This window comes from Chiloscyllium plagiosum, unplaced genomic scaffold (genome assembly GCF_037043375.1).
Source record: "Chiloscyllium plagiosum isolate Xiang-an unplaced genomic scaffold, Cpla_swu_hap1 HiC_scaffold_2, whole genome shotgun sequence".
Classification (NCBI taxonomy): domain Eukaryota; kingdom Metazoa; phylum Chordata; class Chondrichthyes; order Orectolobiformes; family Hemiscylliidae; genus Chiloscyllium; species Chiloscyllium plagiosum.
In genome coordinates, this window is record NW_028270140.1 from 153,121,232 (window position 1) to 153,145,939 (window position 24,708).

The 24,708-nt window shown below is 43.6% G+C and overlaps 1 protein-coding gene across 7 annotated transcripts in view; it reads left to right on the top strand.

Annotated features, from left to right (window-relative positions):
* The window catches only part of egflam (EGF-like, fibronectin type III and laminin G domains), a 117,251-nt gene that overhangs the window by 22,050 nt on the left and 70,493 nt on the right, over positions 1-24,708 (top strand). For 5 of the 7 annotated variants that reach the window (XM_043703207.2, XM_043703225.2, XM_087974977.1 and 2 more), the window contains 2 exons: positions 8,684-8,850; positions 10,632-10,697. In XM_043703207.2, the coding sequence (XP_043559142.2) occupies positions 8,684-8,850; positions 10,632-10,697 (233 nt within the window). The remainder of the gene's footprint in view (positions 1-8,683; positions 8,851-10,631; positions 10,698-24,708) is intronic. The other 2 variants (XM_043703235.2, XM_087974972.1) reach the window with 1 other exon arrangement.

Genomic DNA, 24,708 nt, shown 5'->3' on the forward strand with positions numbered 1-24,708 from the left:
CAATAGAAATACAGTAATCAGCTCAGAGTGTCTAGCCATCCCTGACATAGAGCCCCATTCAGTTAATTTGGGAACTTTGTCACAACAACCCATTCACCCAGATTTGAAACTCTTCTTCCAAGTCCTGCATTTTCCTGTCCATCCATTTCCTTGCCCTCCATCTTCTGTCCCTTATTCTCCTGTCCTTCACTCTCCTCACTCTGTTCTCTAGTCTCCCTATTGCCTCACTCCCCATCTCCTGTCCTCAATCCCCTCACTTCATCTTCTTGTTCTCCATCACCTCACCTCCATATTCCATCCTCGCATTTCTCGTTTTCCAAGTCTCATTCATTCTTTCCTTGGTGTGTCCTTTTGTCTTCACACGTACCTTGCCTCCATTCCCTCTCCTTCTATTCCCTTCCCTCTGTCACCCCACCTCCATCTCCCTTGCTCTATTTCCTCCATCCCTCCATCTTCCCCCTTCCACTCCTCACTTTCCAACCCACCAAATTCCACATCCAAATAATCATCATTCACCATTTCCACCACCTCCAGCAGGATGCCACCATTAAACACATTCCCCTTCCCTCCTTTCCACCATCAGCATTCTGCACGCACCATTCCTTCCATGCTTCCTAATGCTTCATCACTTCCCTGTGGCATCTCCCTATGCAATTGCAGAAGGTGTAACACTTGCCCATTCACTTCTTGTCTCCTCACTGTCAAAGGTACCCATTTGGTCTACTGTATTTGATGCTCACAATGCAGCCTTCTTTACATTAGCAAGACCAAATGCAGACACCTCCGCTCTTTCTGTAAGAATGACCCCAACCTCCCAGTTGTCACTTTAATAAAGCACCTTGCTCTAATGCTAACAGTTCTGTCCTGAACCTGCTGCAATATTCCAATGAAGTACAGCACCTGCTTGAGGAACAACATCTCATTTTCCACTTAGGCATTTTACAGTCTTGAGATCTTAACACTGAATTCAATAACTTCAGAAACTAACCACAGTGTCTTATTTACTTTATACCTAGTAGAGGGGTCTAATTCTCTCTCATTCACACCTTCATTTACACTCATTTTACACCATTTTTTTCTCTTTATCTGCTATTAACAACCCATTTGTCTTTTGCATTGGGAAGAGTCATCTCAACTCGAAATATTAGATTGATTTCCCTCCTGCCTGACCCGCTGTGATCTCCAGCATTTGTTGTTTTCTCTATACTATTTGCTCTGTTGCTCCCCATTGTTTTTGTCAAAAGTATATAAAGAACTGATTTTCCAACACCTTTCAATTCTGAAAAAGAGGCAAACCAGACTCAAAACATTCACTCACCACAGATGCTGCCAGACTTGCTGAATTTCTCCAGCATTCTTGGTGTTTGTTTGACAGGTCCATAGAAGGCATGAGCAATTATTTATGAGAACTGGACTTGGTTTTGTACATTATTTAATCATGTCATTGTGAAGGCACCCCAAGGTATCAATTACCACAATGTAACCGAAGGAGAGAGTGGTGGGTCTGAAGTTTAAATAAGAGAAGTTATAAGGGCATGAAAACAGAGCTGGCTGAAGTAAATTAGATAAGTCAAATGACAGGCCAACAGCAATGCAGTGGCAGACATTTATGAGAATATTTTAAAAGATATAGAATTGATACATTCCAATATATGAGAAAAAAAATCCAAAGTACAAACCCACCACCTGTGGCTAAATAGAAAGATTAAAGACATTATCAAACTTGTAGAAAAATATATTGCAAAGCGCAAAGACAGGGAGTAGGTTAGAAGTTTGGAAAAAATGTAAAAACGCATGAAAACAATGATGAACAAGTTACGGGGTGATGTAGTTTACAAGAGCAAGGTTTGCAGGGATATAAAAACAGATAGCTAGAGATTTTATAAATAATTAAACACTAAAAGAGTTAACAAAATGAGCATTGGCCCTGTAGAAAGTGAGTATGCAGAATTAATAGTGGAAAATAAGGGAGCAGCAGATGAATTCACCTAACCTGCACATTTTTTGGACTGTGGGAGGAAACCGGAGCACCCGGAGGAAACCTACGCAGACATGGGGAGAATGTGCAAACTCCACACAGACAGTCACCTGAGGCGGGAATTGAACCGGATAAATACACAAAGTTTTTTCCCTGGGGTGGGGGAGCCCAGAACTAGAGGGCATAGGTTTAGGGTGAGAGGGGAAAGATATAAAAGAGACCTAAGGGTCAACTTTTTCACACAGAGGGTGGTACGTGTATGGAATGAGCTGCCAGAGGATGTGGTGGAGGCTGGAACAATTACAACATTTAAGAGGCATTTGGATGGGTATATGAATAGGAAGGGTTTGGAGGGATATGGGCCAGGTGCTAGCAGGTGGGACTAGATTGGGTTGGGATATCTGGTCGCATGGATGGGTTGGACCGAAGGGTCTGTTTCCATGTTGTACATCTCTATGACTCTATCTATACACAGAGAGAATGTGTAAACTCCACACAGACAGTCGCTCAAGGCTCGAATCGAACACAGGTGCCTGGCACAGTGAGACAGCAGTGCTAACCACTGAGTCACTGTACCACCTAGTTCTTAAAGTATAACAGAGAATAATTAACTAACAACTATTTACAACTCCTTCCTCTAACCTATCTTTTACCTTCCGCTTCTACAATACCAGTCAGATAAAACCCCCCTGATTATGATTTACCAAAAATCCAAACTTTCAAAACCAGCCAGCAGCTGAATCTTCTTTTTATATTTTCCTCAGTCTTCTTTTCTTCTTCTTAGGAATTTCTGTTTCACAGGTTACTGATCAATAAAGGTACCTTTAAGAGAGTTATTTTTCAGGCAGTCTCTACATGCTGGTGACATGCCAGTTCTCCTCCCAACTGTTCAATTTTCCCCAGTCTTATACCTCCAAAGTATTGGTTGTGTCATTGGCTTTTAAGATTGCCAATATACTAAATTCAAACTTTATTGGAATTTGGTATTTTTAAGTGTATAATTTAAACTGATTTGCCTAATTCAAATCTGTTTTTGTCTCCAGGCAACCAGCTACCCCAGTAGCTGGACCACATGCTACATTGTATCTTATTCAGAACATTTGGTGCTGTCAGGTAGTTCTGCTAGCTTTTAACTCTCTTAAAAGTACAGTACACCCACATTTTCACAACACAGAGTACTGGTGAGACTATATGTGGAGTCCTGTGTATGAATATTTTTAAAAAATTAATTCATGGGATGTAGATGACACTGGCAAGACTGGCATTTATTGCCCTTCCCTCATTGCCCAGAGAGATTTGCTGTAGGTCAGGAGTCACATAAAAGTGAGATAGGTCTTTACATCAGTCGACAGGAGTTACATAGTCACACTATGTATTACCACACCACCTCCTCCTGGTTTTTAAAGGAAAAATGTTAATGTATTGGAAGTCATTCAGAGAAGGTTTACTGGAGTGATCCATTGACTGAATCATCAAATCATAGAATCCCTATAGTGTGGAAAGGGACCAGTCCATCAAATCTGCATCAACCTAGACCTTGTCCCTGCATATCCCATGCTTGATCCACCTAACCTGCACATCTTTGTTTTTGGAGGCATTTTATGATGAAAGGTTGGGCTGGGCTTATTTCTACTGGAATTTTGGAGATTAAGAGTTGACTTTATTGAAACATTTAAAATCCTCAGGATTCTGACAGGGTGGATGTGGAACAGATATTTCCTCTTGTAGGAAAATCTAGTTTAAAAATCAAGGAATCCCCATTTCAAACAATAGTGATTACTTTTTTCTCTCTTTCCAATGGTCACAGGTCTTTGGAACTGTCTTCCCGAAAAGCTGGTGGAAGCAAAACTTTGAGTATGTTGAAGTTGGAAGGAGAGAGAGATTCTTGTTAAGGATAAAAGGATATCAGGAGTCAGTAAGACTGTGCATTTGAGGTTCCAGTCAAATTATGAAATGGCAGAGCTGAGAGGGGTGAATAGCCTATTGCTCTTAGAACATAGAACATCGAAAGGTACAGCACAGAACAGTGCCTTCGGCCCATGATGTTGTGTCAAGGATTAATCCTAATCTAAAATGGGATTAATTTACCTACACAACCCTCAATTCACTGCTATCCATGTGCATGTCCAGCAGTCACTTAAATGTCCCTAATGACTCTGCTTCCACCACCACCGCTGGCAACGCATTCCATGTGTTCACAACTCCCTGGTAATGAAAGCCAAAACACCATATGCTTTCTTGACAACCCTATCCACATGGGTGGTAACTTTGAGGGATCTATGCACTACTAACACCAAGATCCCGCTGTTCCTCCATACTGCCAAGAATCCTGTCTTTAATCCTTTATTCAGCGTTCAAATTTGACCTTCCAAAATCATCACTTCACATTTATCCAGTTTGAACTCCATTTGTCACTTCTCAGCCCAGCTCTGCATCCTGTCTATGTCACGCTGCAGCCTGTGATAGCACTCGATACTATCGATGGCACCTCCAACCTTTGTGCCATCGGCAAATTTACTAACCCACCGCTCAACCTCCTTATCCAACTCATTTATAAAAACGACAAAGAGCAGAAGCCCAAGAACAGAGCCCTGCGGGACACCACTCACCACTGACCTCCAGACAGAATACTTTCCATCTGCAACCACTCTCTGCCTTCTGTCAGCTAACCAATTCTGAATTCAGATAGCCAAATCTCCTGTATCCCATACCCCCTGACTTTATGAATGAGCTACCATGGCAAACCGTATCAAATGCCTTGCTGAAGTCCATGTACACCACATCCACTGCTCGACCTTCATCAACATGTCTCGTCACATTCTCAAAGAACTCAATAAGATTTGTGAAGCATGACCTTCCCCTCACAAAGCCATACTGACTGCTTTTAATCACGCTATGCTTTTCCAAATAGTCATAAATCCCATCGCTCGGAATTCTTTCCAAAACCTTGCTGACCACAGACATATGACTGATGGTCTGTAATTCCCAGAGATTTCCCTATTCCCCTTCTTGAAAAGAGGAACAACATCCGCTTCCTTCTGATCATCCAGTCCAACTCCCATGGAGAGTGAGGAAGCAAAAAGTTCATATTTCCCCTGCCCCCCGTTTGAAGGAAGCTAGCCCCCTCTCATTCATTTTATCCAAGGGCCTCACAAGTTCACATTCCTCAATCCAATCTCCCCTCAGTCTCCTCTGTTCCAAGTGGAACAAGCCCAGCCCGTCCCGTCTTTCACATAATTGCAATTTTCCAGCCCTGGCAACATCCTCGTAAAAATTATATTTTAGATTTTATTATCCTAAAAGCTACTCCTTTCGGGGATTAGCAATCTGAAATTTTAGAGGATTTAATTTGAAAATAAATGAGTCTGGTACAATTGCTTTCTTTCTGCAATGACCAGAACTACAGGCACATGTGTCTCCACATGAGTGCTGTTTACCCTTCTAGCTCTTTTAATCAATACCTCGGCTCATTTTCACTGCCCCCTGAAACAGAGAAACAAGCCATGGGCAGTGAATGCCAGGGTGGACTGTACCACCCCATGTCAAGAATTCCATTTTAAAGATGTTCCCCCTCCAAACCTTCACTCTCGGCCAATCACACCACCTTTTAGCCTGGCCAGCTCGATCCCTCCTGTTTCTTAGACTTTTCCCCAGAAACACAGAATAAATCTGATCCACTCTTTCAATCTTTTAATCCCCAGGTTTTTTTGGTGGTAATTTTTTTGTTTGTTCTTGGTCCATAATTTACCCTTTAGCTAATGATTGAGGTTAATGCCCATCCACACAATCTGTGAGCAAGTTCGAAAGCAGCACCAGGCAGGGGCAGATAGGAGATAGAATAGGGAAATAACAAGTTACACAAACAGTGTTACTGTCTCACTGTCTGCTTCACCAGTGAAGCATATTAGACAGACACAGAAGCTGCAGTGATTGTCTGTAGGTGCAAACAAAAGCTGTCACAGCAAGTTAACATTTGGCATGACGCAATGAGCCTATTTTGGAGCATTTAAGGTCCTTGCATATTTATTTAATCCTGGATTAGCTGTCAGAGACTCACTTAATTATCTAATAACCATAAATTACAACAAGCATTCTAACACTAAACAGGAATATATAGAAACGTGGAGTATCCATCTTTCATTTTTAATTGTTGGAGATTTATTTTTAAAACGTGTGAAATTACTTTCTTGTAAAATCCTTCTCTGTCTCTTTTATTCTATCCTTCTCTTCATCCAATGTTCCTGACTTGCTGAGTTTCTCCAGCAATTCCTGTTTTTGTATCAGATTTTCAGCATCCATGGTTCTTTGTCATATTCATTTTGTTATGTTTATTTTTCTTTTTTTTTGCTGCTGATGCGGGGTTAGCTCAGGTGGCTGCATGGCTGGTTTGCAGGGTTCAATTAAGTTACTGTAAAGATCCCACCTTCTCAATCTCTCCCCTCACCTGAGGTGTGGTCACACTCAAGTTTCTTAAATTGCAAAAATATACTCTGTTAATAAGGAACTTGTTTGTACATGCACAGGTGCTAGGGCAGTTCTGCAGAGCTTTTTTTTATTTCAAGAAAAAACAAACCTTAGATGTGACATTCCCTGCAGTTATAAAAGCCAAAGTCATATCTTACTTCACTATTAACTATTAACATTTATGTTTGAGCCAAGGAGAGGGTCTGACAACTGAATGGAAACTCATTGTACTTTGGCAGAAAGACCTGAGAAGATGGTCTTTCCCCACTGCAGTTGCCTACTTTCCCCTCTGTGTTATCCTCAAGTTAAACTACCACCAGTTGCCTCTATCTCTAATAAGAGAGTGGGACTGTGACCATTTCGCCTTTATCTGATTTGGCACTCAATTCATCTATTCTAAGTCACATTGTGAGCCAGTCTGTGAATTTGTTTCCTCACACTGTGTTGGAACAGAGATTTTTCCAAGTTGAAGCAGGTAGGGCGTATGCTTTTCTGTCTGACTGTACCCCCGCTAGAACACTATCCCCACCCTGACCTCAGTCATTGCCTTAACCAATGTGATTTATTCCTCTGTCTGGACATCAAAGATATCCTCAGTCTAATTTTGAATGTTGTATCGTTATGTTCTTCATGACGAATTACAGCTTTACATGGATGTTGCTGGGGTTGGAAGTTTTGAGCTAAAGAAAGAGGCTGAATAGGCTGGGGCTTCTTTCCCTGGAGAGTTTGAGGCTGAGGGGTGACCTTACAGAGGTTTATAAATTCATGAGGGTCATAGATAAGATGAACAACCAAGGTCTTTTCCCCTGGGTAGGGGAGTCCAAAACTGGAGGATATTGATTTAAGATGAGAGTGGAGAAATTTAAAAGAGACTTAAAAGGCAACAGTTTCACATATGTGCAGGTATAGGATGGTGCAAGTATAGGATGAGCTGCCAGAGGAAGTGGTGGAGGCTGATACAATTACAACATTTAAAAGGCATTGGATGGGTATATGAATAAGACGTGTCTAGAGGGATATGAGCCAAATGCTGACAAATGGAACTAGATTAATTTAGGATGGCTGGTCAGCATGAATGAATTGGACTGAAGGGTCTGTTTTCATGCTGTACAACTCTATAACTCTATGACTAATTGTTCTGGGAAAGTGCAGCCAGAAAGCCACACCTTCCTGCAGTCAGGGGCTGAGCAGCAATCTCCAATTTCCACATGGAGAGCAATAAGAAATACACTGAAATACACTGAGGAAATTCACACTGAAATGGCATGGCAAAGCATCTAGTTAAACCAAACCACAACTCAAAACAATAATCAGAATAAACTGGAAAATGTCAATGATATCACTATATGTCTGGAGTCACATATAGGCCTGGGCCAGATAAGGATGGCAGATTTTCTTTTGTGAAAGTCCAGTTGAATTTTTACATGCTTTTTGCATTATTATTGATACTGGCTTTTTAATCACAGATTTATTTAATCCATAGACTGGGAATCCACAGGAGGAGGCCACTCAACCCACCACTGAGTTCCAAATTTGTCCTTTCTTTTATTCACTTGTGGGGTGTGGCCTCATTTACTGCCCATTCCCTTGAGAAGGTGCTGGTGAGCTGCCTTCTTGAACCACTGTAGGTCAACCCACAGTGCCATTAGGGGCAGCACAGTGGCTCAGTCATTAGCACTGGTGCCTCACAGTACCAGGGACTTTGGGTTCAATTCCACCCTGTCTGTGTGGAGTTTGCACATTCTCCGTGTCTGAGTGAGTTTCTCCCAGGTACTGTGGTTTCCTCCCACAGTATAGAGATGTGCAGGATAGGTGCATTAGCCATGCTGAATTCTCCATTGTGTCCAGGAATATGTAGGCTATGTGGATTAGGTATGGGAAATGTGGGATTACAGGAATAGGGTAGGAGGCCGGGTCTGAGTGGGATGCTCTTCAAGGGTCAGTGCAGTCCTGATGGTCCAAATAACCCCTTTTTACATTATAAGGATTCTATAATTAGGGAGGGACTTCTGTGAATTGCCCCAGCAACAGTGAAGCGGGTCATTTGATGGAGTTACTTCTTACAGAATTTTGATCATTCTCTGGGCGTCTACTTGTCCATAAACTGCTCCCAGTGGGATTTTGTACCATTTAATTGTTAACTCATTCTCAGTCTTGGTGCTCATCCTCCTCACCATGTGAGGTACAATGACTTGTGTTGTCCCTGCCAAGATTTATTTATTGACTTGACTTTCTCCCTAGGTCTGAACTTAATGACACCTGGACACTGATAGGTGAAAAGATCCAATCGGAATCCACACTGATCAAGGGACTGGAAGCGAATGTGAAATACCAGTTTGCAGTCCGGGCAGTCAATGCTCATGGCGCAAGTTTACGCAGTGAGCCCAGCAATGCTGTCAAGACACTCGGTTAGTTCAAATACTGCCGTGTTTATTTAAGGGGTAGAACAGATTCTGGATGCACAACCTGTTGGTGTAGAAAAGGGAAAGATGGATTTCCATCCTGTATGCACAGGATGAGTATTTCAGTACAGACCTAAAAACCTCCGCAGCTTCCAGTTACACGAGGCAACTGCAGAGCAGACAGCATCGTGACTTTTAGCTGCAAGTCTGCAAATTGGCAAACCTGGCCACAGCAAGGATTTGGGAAAAAAAACACACACACACCTAACATTGCCAGCAATGAGGAAATAAAACTAAGAATTAGGAATCATGTTGAAGATAGTTATACCACAATTGTGAACAATGATATACAGTGTTCTCAACTTTACCAGTAGGAACGTAGAGTACAAGAGCAAGGAGATGATGTTGAACTTATACTAAATAATTGTTCAATCTCAGCTGGAGTATCATGTACAGCTGTGGCTGAAACATTAACAGAAATGGATTGGAGAGTGTGCAAAAGTGATTTACAAGAATAGTTCCAAGGACTAGAAACTTCAGTGATAAGGATAGATTGAAGAAGGAGGGACAGTTCTCCCTAAAGAGAAAAACGCTGAGTGGGAATCTGACAGAGATTTTCAAAATCCTGAGTGGGTTGGATTAACTAGAAACAGAGAAACTGTTCTTTTGTATAAAAGGAACATGGGGAGGCGATGGGCGATGACCAAGTAGTATTATCGCTGGGCTGTTAACCCAGAGATCCAGGTAATATTCTGGGGGCCCGGGTTCAAATCCTGCCAGGTTATATGGTGAAATTTGAATTCAATAAATATCTGGAATTATGAATCTAATGGTGACCATGAATCGATTGTTGGAAAAATCTATCTGATGTCCTTTAGGGAAGGAAATTGCCATGCTTACCTGATCTGGCCTACATGTAACACCAGAGCTGAAAATGTGTTGCTGAAAAAGCGCAGCAGGTCAGGCAGCATCCAAGGAGCAGGAGAATCGACGTTTCGGGCATGAGCCCTTCTTAACCTGCAATCTTCTTTCTGACCTCTCCGCCCCCACCCCCACTCCGGCCTATCACCCTCACCTTAACCTCCTTCCACCTATCGCATTTCCAACACCCCTCCCCCAAGTCCCTCCTCCCTACCTTTTATCTTAGCCTGCTTGGCACACTCTCCTCATTCCTGAAGAAGGGCTCATGCCCGAAACGTCGATTCTCCTGCTCCTTAGATGCTGCCTGACCTGCTGCGCTTTTCCAGCAACACATTTTCAGCTCTGATCTCCAGCATCTGCAGTCCTCACTTTCTCCTACCTGTAACACCAGACCCACATCAATGTGATTGACTCTTAACTGGCAATTAGGGATGAGCACTAAATGCTGCCTAGCCAGCGATGCCCTCATCCCGTGAATGAATAAAGAAGAATAAAAGGGCTTAGATTTCAAAGTGATTTGCAAATGAAACAAGGGCGGTGTAAAAAAACACTCTTTTGAGTTTGAAGGTCAGCCATGATCTGTCTGAGTTGAGGAGCAGGTTTGACAGGTTAAGTGGCTCAGTCCTGTTCCTATGGTTCTGTGGTTGTAACAGTATCAGTACACTCTTTTGTATAATTTTGTCTGCTCCTTATGCAGATGGGATTCATTGTCTATCACAACACAGACACTCCCTCACCATTGTGACGCCCATGACCCATGGATGATTAAAAAGTCTCAGGATGAGGGAGGGGTGGAGTGCACTGGTGGTTGTGGAATGCGGGATATGTTTGTGCTAATGAATGCTTTCTTTCCTGTCGACGACAAGACGATTGGATGGTTTCTACAGAGCGGGTGTTCCGTTATGAAGTGGACTCTGGGTACAGGTTCACAGGTATAGGCTGCATCCCAGATCATCAGTGCACCATCATTCCAGCTCGCTAACCCAGCATCATACACAGACACACGCACTCTCTCTCTATCTCACACACACTCTTTGTCACTCTGACACACACACTCTTTCTATTGCTCTCACACACACATGCACAAATATATTGTCTCACAGACACACACATTCTCACACAGATTCACATATCGACTGACACTCTGTCAGAGACACAGAGAAAATTACACCCAATCTTTCATACACACTCACTCTCATATACCCAAGTAAACTGTTTCACAAATATCTACTCTCACGCAAAGATGGATTGGCATGCAATCTCTCTCACTCTCAATCTCATACATACAAACAGAAACATTTTGTGTGTGTCTCTCTCTTTATTTCACACACACACATACACGTGCACACGCACGCATACACATGCTCACAGAGGCACAAATGCTCACCTTCAAAAACACATGAACACACGCATAGCATCTCTTGCCCTCACACATATACACATGTTCTCATATACTTACACCCACAGACACTCCCACAACCAGACACACAACCACGTTCTTAAACACACACATTCTCACAGCAAACACCCTCATGCAGCATTGGCCACTAACCCTCATCTCCTCGCTTGTCATCAGCTTGGGAGGGAATGGACTCAATCAAATTCACATTGAACTGCATGACACATGGCTTGCCAGGATGTGGATATACATTTGGAGGCAATTAGACGCACACATGCCATATGCTTATTAAAAACAAGAAAATCGATGCAAGGTTTGGTCGTCGGAAGCCACAGATAGTGGAGGGAAGGAAAACTAAAGGGTTTTGAACAGCTTTGTCATCTGTGAAACAGTCATTCCGATTTCAGACTCTGCCAGATGAGCTGGTTTAAAGCAGAGATTGGCTGTGGTTCAGAGACAACCATATTGACTGTTTGATCCTCGTTCTGTAGCTCAATAAGTAACACTTCTACAGCCAGAAAATCACAGGTTCAAGTCCCATTCCAGGGATGTGAGCATATAATCCAGGCTGACATTTCACTGCAGTACTGAGGGAGTGCTGCATTGTCAGAAGTGTTGTCTTTTTAGATCACACATTAAACTGAGTACCAGGCTGCCCTTTCAGGAGGATGTAAAATGCTATGACACTGTACTGAAGCAGAGTGGGGGATTCTCCCTAGTATCGTGGCTGAGTTTTTATCTCTCAAGCAACATCATTAGGCAGAGTATCTGGTCATTGTTGCATTGCTGTTTATGTGAGTCTGCTGTGTAGAAATTGTCAGCCACATTTTCTGCATTACACCAATGAGTTTGAGCAACTTTTTTTCCTGTGGGCTCAGGAAAACCAGACCTATTGCACTTTAACCTGCCAAAATATACACCTGACTCCTGTGTGAGTTTGCCCAGGAATTTTGATTTTTGTGCGTGTTGTAAGCGGTGATGGAATGAGTAAACACAGTATGGGGTTGAGCCTTGTTCTCCACTGCAGCAGCCCAGTTCTTAACTTCCTTTACAGGCCCTAAAATCTTATTACTCACACGCACCCATGTCCCCTCAGATCACCCTACTACAAACAATTAACCAACCAAAGGTACCATTTGAACCTCTTAAAAGTTTGTATCATTCCTGGAAACATCCCTGCCAAGTTATCTATAAGCATTTGAAACTCAGAATGGCTACAACTGTCATAATAATAGCTTCCAGCTACATTGAAACTGATGCAACTGACACTATGATAATTCCATTTATTTTCAGAGCACAATGTCTATGAGTCACTGGAGGGAGGAAGCCCAGTAATGTCTTACTTTCAATTTAAAGGGCTGGCATGGTGGCTCAGTGGTTAGCACTGCTGCCTCACAGTGCCAGGGACCTGGGCTCAATTCCTACCTTGGGTGACTGTCTGTGTGGAGTTTGCATATTCTGCCATGTCTGTGTGGGTTTCCTCCCCCAATCCAAAGATGTGCATGTCAGGTGAATTGGCCATGCTAAATTGCCCGTAGTGTTTGGTGCATTGATCAAAGGTAATATGGGGAATGGGTCTGGGCGGGTTACTCTTTGGAGGGTCAGTGTGGACTTGTTGGGCCAAAGGGATTAGGGAAGTTAATCTTTGTCAGTTGATTTAAATCATAGTACTGACTATGACAGCAGAGGCTAAGAGGATATTTTATTTTAGTTCATTCACGTGTATTATAGCACTTCTGACAACTAGAAAAGTACACGAAGCATGAGAGTATTAGATTATGCTCATCAATGTAGGGCTGAAAATGTGTTGCTGGAAAAGCGCAGCAGGTCAGGCAGCATCCAAGGAACAGGAGAATCGACGTTTCGGGCATAAGCCCTTCTTCAGGAATCATGCCCGAAACGTCGATTCTCCTGTTCCTTGGATGCTGCCTGACCTGCTGCACTTTTCCAGCAACACATTTTCAGCTCTGATCTCCAGCATCTGCAGCCCTCACTTTCTCTCATCAATGTAGGAGTCAACTTACAGTTATAGGCTCTTTGACATCTACAGCACAGAAAAGGCCCTTCAGCCCATCGAGTCTGTGCCGATCATAAATAACCACTCCCCTCTTCTAATTCCATTGTCCAGCACTTTGCCCATATCCTCGTGTGCCCATAACCTCTTCGATGTTATGAGGGTTTCTGCCTCTCTAATAGGCAGTCAGTCCCAGATTCTCACCACCCTCTGGGAGAAAACAATTTTCCTCATATCACATCAAAGCTGCCTGCCCCTTATCTTAACTCTATGCTCCCTGGTCACCAATCCCTCCACCAAGGGGAAAAGTTCTCCCCTGTCTACGTACCCCATAATTTTACACATCTCAATCATGTACTCCCTCAATCACCTCTACTCCAAGGAAAACAACTCCAATCTATCCAATCTCTTTCATAACTAAAACTCTCCAGCCCAGGCAACATCCTGGTAAATCTGCTCTGAACCCTCACCACTGAAATCACATTCCACCTATCGATGTAAATTTCAGTTCAGCACACAATACTTTAACCAATATTTTACACAGTCACAGCATCACCACCCTGCTCTTAAAATCTATACCTCAGCTAATAAAGGCAAGTATACCACATGCCTTTTTAACCACTTTATCCACCTGTCTTGATTTCCTAAGGGACCAGTGAACATGCGCACTAAGATCCATCTGATCCTTGGTGCTTCTCATGGTCCTACTGTTCATTTTGTACTGTGCTGCCTTGCCTTGTTTGTCCTGCCCATATTTCACCTCACATTGAATTCTACTTGCCACTGCTCAGCCCATCTGACCAGTCTATCTATATCCTCCTGTAATCTAAAGTTAGCCTCATCAATATTTACAGGCTGGCTGTCTATAGTAAATCACATCTACATAATAATCAACCCTCTCATAGGGACAGTGGAAGATCTCAAAAGCATTTCAAGTTCACTTTTCAGAATGTTCCCAACTTCTCAATAAGGTTTTCCCAATCACAAACTTTCCATGGTGGTGTATGTGTTATTACATTTTTCAAAACCCATACCAGTACACAGCAACGAACATGCTGCAGGAAATGCAGATTTCCTGTGGTGTTCACAATAAGGAATGTGGAATCCTGAGAGACTGTGTGCTGTGTACTCAGGGTCTCCCTGACCTGCCAGAAACCGCATGAGAATCTTTCGGGTCCAGGAAGGCAGAAGACAATTCTTTCTCCAGCAAAAGCAGTGTTTCCCGACTCAACCAGGATCCCTAATGCCTATTGAAAATCTAATTCTATAACATCAGAGGTTAGCTGAAAAGTGATTTTAGAATATCCTGAGGTTGTTAAAGACTATAAGACATATGAGCAGATGCTGGACAGTCAGAGTCAAAAGGTGTGGTGGTGGAAAAGCACAGCAGGTCAGGCAGTATCCGAGTAGATTAGATTACTTACAGTGTGGAAACAGGCCCTTCGGCCCAACAAGTCCACACCGACCCGCCGAAGCGCAACCCACCCAGACCCATTCCCCTACATTTACCCCTTCACCTAACACTACAGGCAATTTAGCATGGCCAATTCACCTAACCTGCACATTTTTGGACTGTGGAAGGAAACCCACGCAAACACGGGGAGAATGTGCAAACTCCACACAGTCAGTCGCCTGAGGTGGGAATTGAACCCGGGTGTCTGGCGCTATGAGGCAGCAGTGCTAACCACTGTGCCACCGTTCCACCCACAAATGGAGATGGAGAGTCAATGTTTTGGGGAGGGGAAGGGGGCTGAGAGATAAATGGGAGGGGGTGGGGCTGGGGAAAGGTAGCAAGGAAGGCGATAGATGTATGCAGGTGGAGGGGTGATGGTGATAGGTGAGAGCAAAGGGTGGAGCAGATAGGTGGAAAGGAAGATGGACAGGTAGGATAATTCAAGAGGGCAGTGCCGAGTTGGAGGATTGAATCTGAGATATGGTGGGGGGAGGGGAGATGAGGAAACTGCTGAAATCTCCGAATTTGGGGTTAGTGGGACTTCTACAAGCAGGACCGTCTTCATCTGAATCAGAGGGGTACCAATATCCTGGGGGGGAAATTCGCTAAGGCTATTGGGGGTGGGTTTAAACTAATCCAGCAGGGGGATGGGAACCAAAATTGTAGTTCGAGTATAGAAAAGGTTGAGAATAGGGAGGTCCAAAATCAAGTTTCCGGGACGCAAAATGGCACCGGCAAGCAAGAAGTTGGTTTGAAGTGTGTCTACTTCAATGCCAGGAGCATCCGAAATAAGGTTGGTGAACTTGGAGCATGGATTGGTACCTGGGACTTCGATGTTGTGGCCATTTCAGAGACATGGATAGAGCAGGGACAGGAATAGTTGTTGAAGGTTCCAGGATTTAGATGTTTCAGTAAGAACAGAGAAGATGGTAAGAGAGGGGGAGGTGTGGCATTGTTGGTCAAGGACAGTATTACAGTTGCAGAAAGGATGCTTGGAGACTCGTCAACTGAGGTAGTATGGGCTGAGGTTAGAAACAGGAAAGGAGAGGTCACCCTGTTGGGAGTTTTCTATCGGCCTCCGAATAGTTCCAGAGATGTAGAGGAAAGGATAGCAAAGATGATTCTCGACAGGAGTGAGAGAGACAGGGTAGTTGTCATGGGGGACTTCAACTTTCCAAATATTGATTGGGAACACTACAGTACGAGTACTATAGACGGGTCAGTTTTTGTCCAGTGTGTGCAGGAGGGTTTCCTGACACAGTATGTAGACAGACCAACAAGGGGCGAGGCCACATTAGATTTGGTACTGGGTAATGAGCCCGGCCAGGTGTTAGACTTGGAAGTAGGTGAGCACTTTGGTAATAGCGATCACAATTCTGTTATGTTTACTTTAGTGATAGAAAGGGATACGTGTATACCACTGGGCAAGAGTTACAGCTGGGGGAAAGGCAATTACGATGCGAGTAGGCAAGATTTAGGAAGCATAGGATGGGGAAAGAAACTGCAGGGGATGGGTACATTAGAAATGTGGAGCATATTCAAGGAAAAGCTCCTGTGTGTCCTAGATAAGTATGTACCTGTCAGGCAGGGAGGAAGCTGTAGAGCGAGGGAGCCGTGGTTTATGAAGGAAGTGGAATCTCTGGTCAAGAGGAAGAAGAAGGCTTATGTTAGGATGAGATGTGAAGGCTCAGTTAGGGCACTTGAGGATTACAAGGTAGCCAGGAAAGACCTAAAGAGAGAGCTTAGAAGAGCCAGGAGGAGACATGAGAAGTTGTTGGTGGATAGGACCCGGGTAGACCCTAAGGCTTTCTATAGGTATTTAAGGAAGAAAAGAATGACAAGAGTAATATTAGGGCCAATCAAGGATAGTGGTGGGAAGTTGTGAGGGGAATCAGAGGAGATAGGGGAAACACTAAATGAATATTTTTCAACAGTAATCACTCTAGAAAATGACAATGTTGTCGAGGAGAATTACCAAGATACAGGCTACTAGACTGGGTGGGATTGAGGTTCACAAGGAAGGGGTATTAGAAATCCTGCAGAGTGTGAAAATAGATAAGTCCCCTGGGCCGGATGGGATTTATCCTAGGATCCTCTGGGAAGCCAAGGAAGAGATTGCCAAGCCTTTGGCATTGATCTTTAAATCATCATTGTCTACAGGAATAGTGCCAGAAGACTGGAGGATAGACTGGTGGTTCCCCTGTTCAAGAAGAGGAGTAGTGACAACTCTGGTAATTATACACCAGTGAGCCTTACTTCAGTTGTTGGTAAAGTGTTGGAAAAGGTTATAAGAGATAGGGTTTATAATCATCTAGAAAAGAATAATTTGATTAGGGATAGTCAGCACCATTTTGTGAAGGGTAGGTCATGCCTCACAAACCTCATTGAGTTCTTTGAGAAGATGACCAAATGGGTAGCTGAGAGGAAACCGGTTGATGTGGTGCATATGGAACGCAAGGCGTTCGATAAGGTGTCCCACACTAGGCTATTGTATAAAACGTGGAGGAATGGGATTGTGGGAGATATCTCAGTTTGGATCAGTAATTGGCTTGCTGAAAGAAACAAAGAGTGGTGATTGATGGGAAATGTTCATCCTGGAGTCCAGTTACTAGTGGTGTACTGTAAGGGTTGGTGTTGGGTCCACTGTTGTTCATCAATTTTATAAACGACCTGGATGAGGGCGTAGAAGGGTGGGTTAGTAAATTTGCAGATGACACTAAGGTCTGTGGAGTTGTGGATAGTGACGAAGGATGTTGTAGGTTACAGAGAGACATAGAAAAGCTGCAGAGCTGGGCTGAGAGGTGGCAAATGGAGTTTAACGCGGACAAGTGTGAGGTGATTCACTTTGGTCGGAGTAACCGGAATGCAAAGTATTGGGCTAATGGTAAGATTCTTGGTAGTGTAGAAATTGCAGAGAGATCTCGGTGACCATGTGCACAGACCCTTGAAAGTTGCCACCCAGGTTGACAGGGTTGTTAAGAATGTATACGGTGTTTTAGCTTTTATTAATAGAGGGGTCGATTTCCGGAACTACGAGGTTATGCTGCAGCTGTACAAAACTCTGGTGCGGCCGCACTTGGAATATTGTGTACAATTCTGGTCAACACATTATAAGAAGAATGTGGAAGCTTCGAAAAGGGTGCAGAGGAGATTTATTAGGATGTTGTCTGGTATGGAGGGAAGGTCTTACGAGGAAAGGCTGAGGGACTTAAGGCTGTTTTCGTTAGAGAGAAGAAGGTTTAGAGGTAACTTAATAGAGACATATAAGATAATCAGAGGGTTAGATAGGGTGGACAGGGAGAGCCGTTTTCCAAGTATGGTGACGGTGAGCACGAGGGGGCATAGCTTTAAATTGAGGGGTGATAGGTATAGGACAGATGTGAGAGGTAGTTTCTTTACTCAGAGAGTAGTAAGGGTATGGAATGCTTTGCCTGCAACGGTAGTAGATTCGTCAACTCTAAGTGCATTTAAGTCGTCATTGGACAAGCATATGGACGTACATGGAATAGTGTAGGTTAGATGGGCTTCAGATTGGTATGACTGGTCGGCAAAACATTGAAGGGCGAAGGGCCTGTACTGCGCTGTATTATTCTCTGTTTGATGCTGTGTGGTTGGACGGTCCCAAGGCAGAAGATGCAGCATTCTTCCTCCAGGCGTCGGGTGGCTTGGATTTGGCAGTGGAGGAGGCAGAGGGCTTGCATGACCTTGGAGGAGTGGAACGGGGAGATGAAATGATCGGCCACAGGGTGGTGGGGTTGTTTAGTGCATGTGTCCCAGAGTAGGACATTCAGCCATTAAATCTGCTCCACCATATGAATTCTCTTTTTACATAGAGCAAAGGTGGGTCTTTGCCCAAAATGTTGACTTTCCTGCTCCTTGGATGCTGTCTGACCTGCTGTGCTTTTCCAGCAACACACTCTTTGACTCTGACTCACCAGCATCTGCAAACTTCACTTTCTCCTCCTTTCTCCTAAATGGTCTCAGCATGGGGAGGCAGCGAAGGTTGGGTTTACAATTCAGGTAAGCTGTATACTTGGCCTCGGGATCATTTTGTCCAGGGTAAGTGAAATCAGCCCAATTCCTAATTAAAGAGATGGTTCTAAACAGTGTGAGTAAAACAACATGCACTGAGCACATTACCAAATGCAGCCACCAAGTCATCCACCAGTTTAACTTTTCGTGATCAAGTTAATACCATTGACCTTAATAATCCTTTTTGTCTGTTTCTTGTCATCTAAAGACAGTTCATTCTTTCTCATCCAATTATCATCCAATTTACTACAACCCTCACAACAACATTTTGTGCAGTCACACAACTCCTTTGATTTAGACCTTCTCACGAGAATGTGCATTTATAGCATACTTTTATAGAATCATGGGATAGTTACAGAAGCGAAGGAGACCATTCAGTCAATCCTGTCCATACTAGAGCTCTGGCCAAAAGCAACTCTCTGTAAGTCCCATTCTCCCACAGTTCTTTTCCTTTGGCCCCTGTAAATGTTATTTTTCATCTTTGGCATTATCATTGTGGAAAAGATGCTGCGTCCCAGATGGATGCAGTTGGAAGGCATAGTCAAAAAGGAACTCTTTAATGGAAGGAGCAGAGAGTGGTAGAGGGACAGAGAGGTTTAGAGAGAGATTTCCTGAGCAGTGTTTGCCTTCTGATAGTCAAAGTGATCAGGCCCAACCTGTCTCTCCATACAATCACTGGCTTGGATTTGTAATCGCTGTTCAATTTTTCCCTCTATTTATCCATCAACAAACATTAGTGGGCGGCACGGTGGCACAATGGTTAGCACTGCTGCCTCACAGCGCCAGAGACCCGGGTTCAATACCCGCCTCAGGCGACTGACTGTGTGGAGTTTGCACATTCTCCCCGTGTCTGCGTGGGTTTCCTCCGGGTGCTCCGGTTTCCTCCCACAGTCCAAAGATGTGCAGGTCAGGTGAATTGGCCATGCTAAATTGCCCGTGGTGTTAGGTAAGGGGTAAATGTAGGGGTATGGGTGGGTTGCGCTTCGGCGGGTCGGTGTGGACTTGTTGGGCCGAAGGGCCTGTTTCCACACTGTAAGTAATCTAATCTAATCTAATCAAAGGCAAACAAGCTCCTAACTCCCTCAATCTGGTTTTTGACAGTCAAAGACTCAGGTACAACACCAGTGTTTCTTTAATTCTCTGGGACTGCTCCCGGTATTCAATATAAATCTAAGCAGCTTCCCCCTTCACTGATCGTGGTTTGTGGTTTGGTTCCACTTTGAGCATTCTTCATGATCGACATCATTAGCTCATACCATAACCAGTTATCAATTACTTCACTTGAGAAACTTAGAGGAGGTGACATTTGTCTGGACACGATCAGAATCAATCTTTTCACTCATGTGTCAGACTTTCTCCTTTGTTGACTTTGGAGGAAAGGCATTTGATTAATTGCTACCAGGGATCAATTTCACCTCCTTCTCACAATAACTGCAAACATTGTTCCTGCCCATGTGAGGTTATATTTGAGACTGTTTCCACTGGCAACAGTGACCAGAGGACATTTAAGTGAACTAGCAAAACAACTAGCAAAGGGAAGTCTAATATGGGCATAGTGGGCTGAATGGCCTCATCTGTGGTCAACATTGTACATGACTCTTGTGGAAGGACATAAGCAAGTCAAGATTGGGTGGTATATTCTGAGGAAGCGTTTATCCAGTCATAAATCTCAGGTTGCATCCGTTAGGTGAGGGACAACAACAGAAGGAAGTGTTCCCAGCTGTAGGTTTTATTAATTAAGCAGCAGTCTAGATGTGGACAAGGTTAACAGTGAATGACATGAAAGTGATTCTGGTCAATGGGGTCAAGAGATCATTCAATTTGTTCTTGGGGAAATCAAGGGAATGAAGGGTATTGGTGAGAAGTTGACTTGGGAGGGATATGGAAAGGAAAAGGGACTGTGGAAATGAATAAGGTGAGTCAGTAATGTTGAGAGTTATGCTGAGTACCCAGATCATATGGCGTTGTGATTCCAAACCAAAGATTTGCTAAATTGCTGATTAGATTAGATTTCCTACAGTGTGGAAACAGGCCCTTCAGCCCATCAAGTCCACACCGACCCGCCAAAGAGTAACCCACCCAGATCCATTTCCCTCTGACGAATGCACCTAACACAATAGGCAATTTAGCATGGCCAATTCACCTGACCTGCACATCTTTGGGACTGTGGGAGGAAACCGGAGCACCTGGAGGAAACCCACGCAGACACGGGGAGAATGTGCAAACTCCACACAGACAGTCGCCCAAGGCTGGAATCGAAGCTGGGACTCTGGTGCTGTGAGACAGCAGTGCTAACCACTGAGCCACCACGCTGCCCCAATTCTTTGTTTTGAAATTCCCACATTAACTCCCTTTACCATGAATGGCCGGGCCTTCAGCTGTCTGAGTCCTAAGCTCTGGTATTCGCTCTAACCCCCTCCATTTCTCTATTCACGTTTATGTCTTTTCTTAAAACCTAACCACTTTGGCCGAATCTTTGTCACCCTCTCCTTAAATCTCCTTTGATGCATGTCTCCCTGTTTTAATGAGAACTCTGTGAGATGCCTTGGGTCATGTTGCTATTTCAGAAACATATTGTTGATGTTTGTTTCGTCTCAATTGGAACACAATGCAGGGGGTTGTTTAAAACTTGGCTAAATATGCTTTCATGTAGATTCCAGCCTGTGAAATCAACTGGGTTGGGTCCCATTTATTCCAGTTGCTTTGAGAATAATCAGTGTCTTCTTTCTCTTCTATCTATTTCTTATTTTGACTGGGGATTACCACACCCCCCAAGCAAGGTTATCACCCTTCTCTATCTCCTCCTGTCAGTCACCCATTTCTCTTTCAATCCCATATTTTCCATATCTTTCCATCTGGTCTTTGGCTGTCCTGTTCATCTTCTTCTTCTGCTTCTTCCAACTTCTCCCATCCTCATCTCTCTCCTTGCCATATTTCCCCACCTCTCTCCCCAGCAGGGGGCTGTGTAATATTTAAGAATCTTCTCTGCTACTTTCTTTGGTGTTCCCACAATCTTTCCTGACCCCCTGATGTGCTAATTCTTGATCTGGTCATTCCTTCATTACTCCACATGTCCATCCTCGAATCTGCATCTCGTTGAGTGATACAGCACAGAAGAGTCCCTTCAGCCCATCGAGTCTGCACTGACCTATTTGCAGTCATCCCAGTTGCCACAACTTGGCCTTGAATGTTATGACATTTTAAGTGCTCATCCAAGTTTTATTTTAAAGGTTGTGAGGTTTTCCACCTCAACTACCCACTGAGGCAGTGAATTCCAGATGCCATCACCCTCTGGGTGAAAGAAAATAAAATTCAAACCCCTCTAACCCTCCTGCCTTTCACTTTAAAATTAAGCCAACTTATTATTGACCCTTTAACTGAAAGGAATAGATAGTTGATACCCACATTGTCTTTGTCCCTCTTATACACCTCTATCAGGTCCCCCCACCCCCCAAACCTTTTCTGCCCCAAATAAAACAACCCAACCTTACTCAGCCTTTCTCATTCGTATCCAGTCATTGTTCCTTAGCACGTGGTGCTGCTCGAGATTTTTGTCACTATATAAAACCTTACCTACTTATCTTCTTTCTTCACTGATCCCTGTTGTGCTTGTGAGATCTATCTTCTGGTTTCTGGCTAGCAACAGGGTTCACCAGTGTTTCCTAACGAGATAGGATGTTTTTTTTCCCCTCACACTACCACCTAAGTGCGGTAGTGCTTATTTGTTCCCCAGCACCCATGGTGTGTGTGTGCAGGTGTGAGACGCAGTGAAAGACACAAAGTGCATGAATCTTTATTCAAATTCCACCACCAGGAAGATAGGAAAACACCCGGGTGGCCAGTGACAAACATTGCCCTTACGAGACAGGAAGTCAATGATTAGACTCAATGGAATGACAGCAGTGTTTAATTATGGCTCAATTATGAGGACACATTCTGTAGACTAGACGAGCTTCCTCTTGAGTTTGGGAGATCACAAGGAGATCTAACTGAGGCGTTTAGAATAATTTATAAAATTCAAAATGTTTTGGGGGATTTGAGGGACAATCTAGAATGGCAGGACAGAGCCATAAAATTAAAACAACATCAACTTGTTTCATGTAGCACCCTGAACAAAATAAAGTAATTTACTGGAGTGGTTATCAGACAAAATTTGGTACTGAGCCCAATCTGGATATTTTAATATTGGTGTCCAAAAGCCTTATTAAAGAGATAGAGTTTACAAATTAGCTGCAGATGAAAGCAAGATAGAGTTTTAGAATCATGCGCCATAGAATAAAGGGAAGCAGGGAATTTCAGAGTTTAGAGATAAGGCAGCTGAAAGCATGATGGTCAATCATTTAACACTGAGGAATGCACTACAAAGTGTGGAATGAGAGGAGAACAGAGGGCTCAGAGGAGGTGACTGAGATAGGGATGGGAAGGGACATGGGGGTATTTAAATATAAAAGTTAACATTTTAAAACTTGGTTGGCCATGAGCGAGTGTAGGAGAAAGTGAAGACTGCAGATGCTGGAGATCAGATTGGAGAGTGTGGTGCTGAAAATGTACAGCAGGTCAGGCAGCATCCGAGGAGAGGGAGAATTGACTTCATCAGGAATGCTTATGCCTGAAACGTCGATTCTCCTGCTCCTCGGATGCTGCCTGACCTGCTGTGCTTTTCCAGTGCCACACTTTTCAACCATAAGCCACTATAGATCAGATTCAGTAAACACAGGAGACGTGTGAATGGGTGTGAATTCGGATACAGAATTTTAGATGATTTCAAGTTTATGGTGAAGTGGAAGATGGAGGCTGACTAAGTGAAATGCAATACTCTGGAGTAAATGTAAGTAAGACTTGTATTTACATAGCACTCCTTACAACCATCACACATTGTAAAGTGTCCTGCAACCAACCATAGAATCCCTATAGTGTGGAAACAGGCCATTTGGCCCAACAAGTCCATACCAACCCTCCAAAGAGTATCCCACCCAGATCCATTCCCCTACCCTATTACTCTGACTAATTCATCTGAGCTGCACATTTTTGGACTGTGGGAGGAAACCCAAGCAGACACAGGGAGAACGTGCAAACTCCACACAGACAGCCACCCGAGGCTGGAATCGAACCCAGGTCCCTGGTGCTGTGAGGTAGCAGAGCTAACCACAGAGCCACCGTGCCACCCGATGAAGTACTTTTGAAGACTATAGCCACCAGTTATAATGTAAGAAAAGTGACAGCCAATTTGCACATAGCAAGCTCCCGTAAATAGCAAAGCATGAATCTGTTTTTTTTAATGTTGATTCAGAGATAAATATCAGCCAGGACACTGCCTAGAACCAGCTCCTGACTATCCAAACTCTGAGACAAGATTGTGACAACTGAGCCATAGCAGGCAAGAGAAATCCCAGGAAACAATCTCTCAGTGGGAATCTGAAATTTGCTCCCACTGAACAGCTGTGGATGCTAAGAAATTAATTTTAAATTCAAAAACTGAGATTTTCATTGGGTCAGGGTATGAATGGATACAGGACAAAGGTAGAAAATAGTCTCAGACCAGAGGGCACAATCTCAGCATGAACACATTTAAGACAGACATGAGGAAGAATCTTTTTCTTTTGGGGTCGTAAATTTGTGAAACTTTTTATCTCTGAGGGCTGTCGAGGCTGGGTTATGAAGAATATTCATGACTGAAATGGATTTTTCATCAGTAAGAGAATCAAAGGTGGTGGGGATAAGGCAAGAAAGTGGAGTTGAGAATAATCATATCAGACATGATTTCAACGGATGTTGGTGCAGACTTGATGGGCTAAATGGCTTACTTCCTCTCCCACTTCTTGTGGTCTACGTGGAATTGAGTTATAGATCAATCATGACTCAACTTAATGGCAGCACACAGTCAGGGGATCAAATGGGCTCCTCCTGTTCCCATGTAAATTCTGCATTGCAAACCAGCCATCCAGCCAACTGAGCTCACCACCCTCCCAGTCAGCACAACAACACTGAGAGAATGTTCAGACTGAATTAGTCACTCTCATGGGTTTCTTGCAACCTGGCATTTCT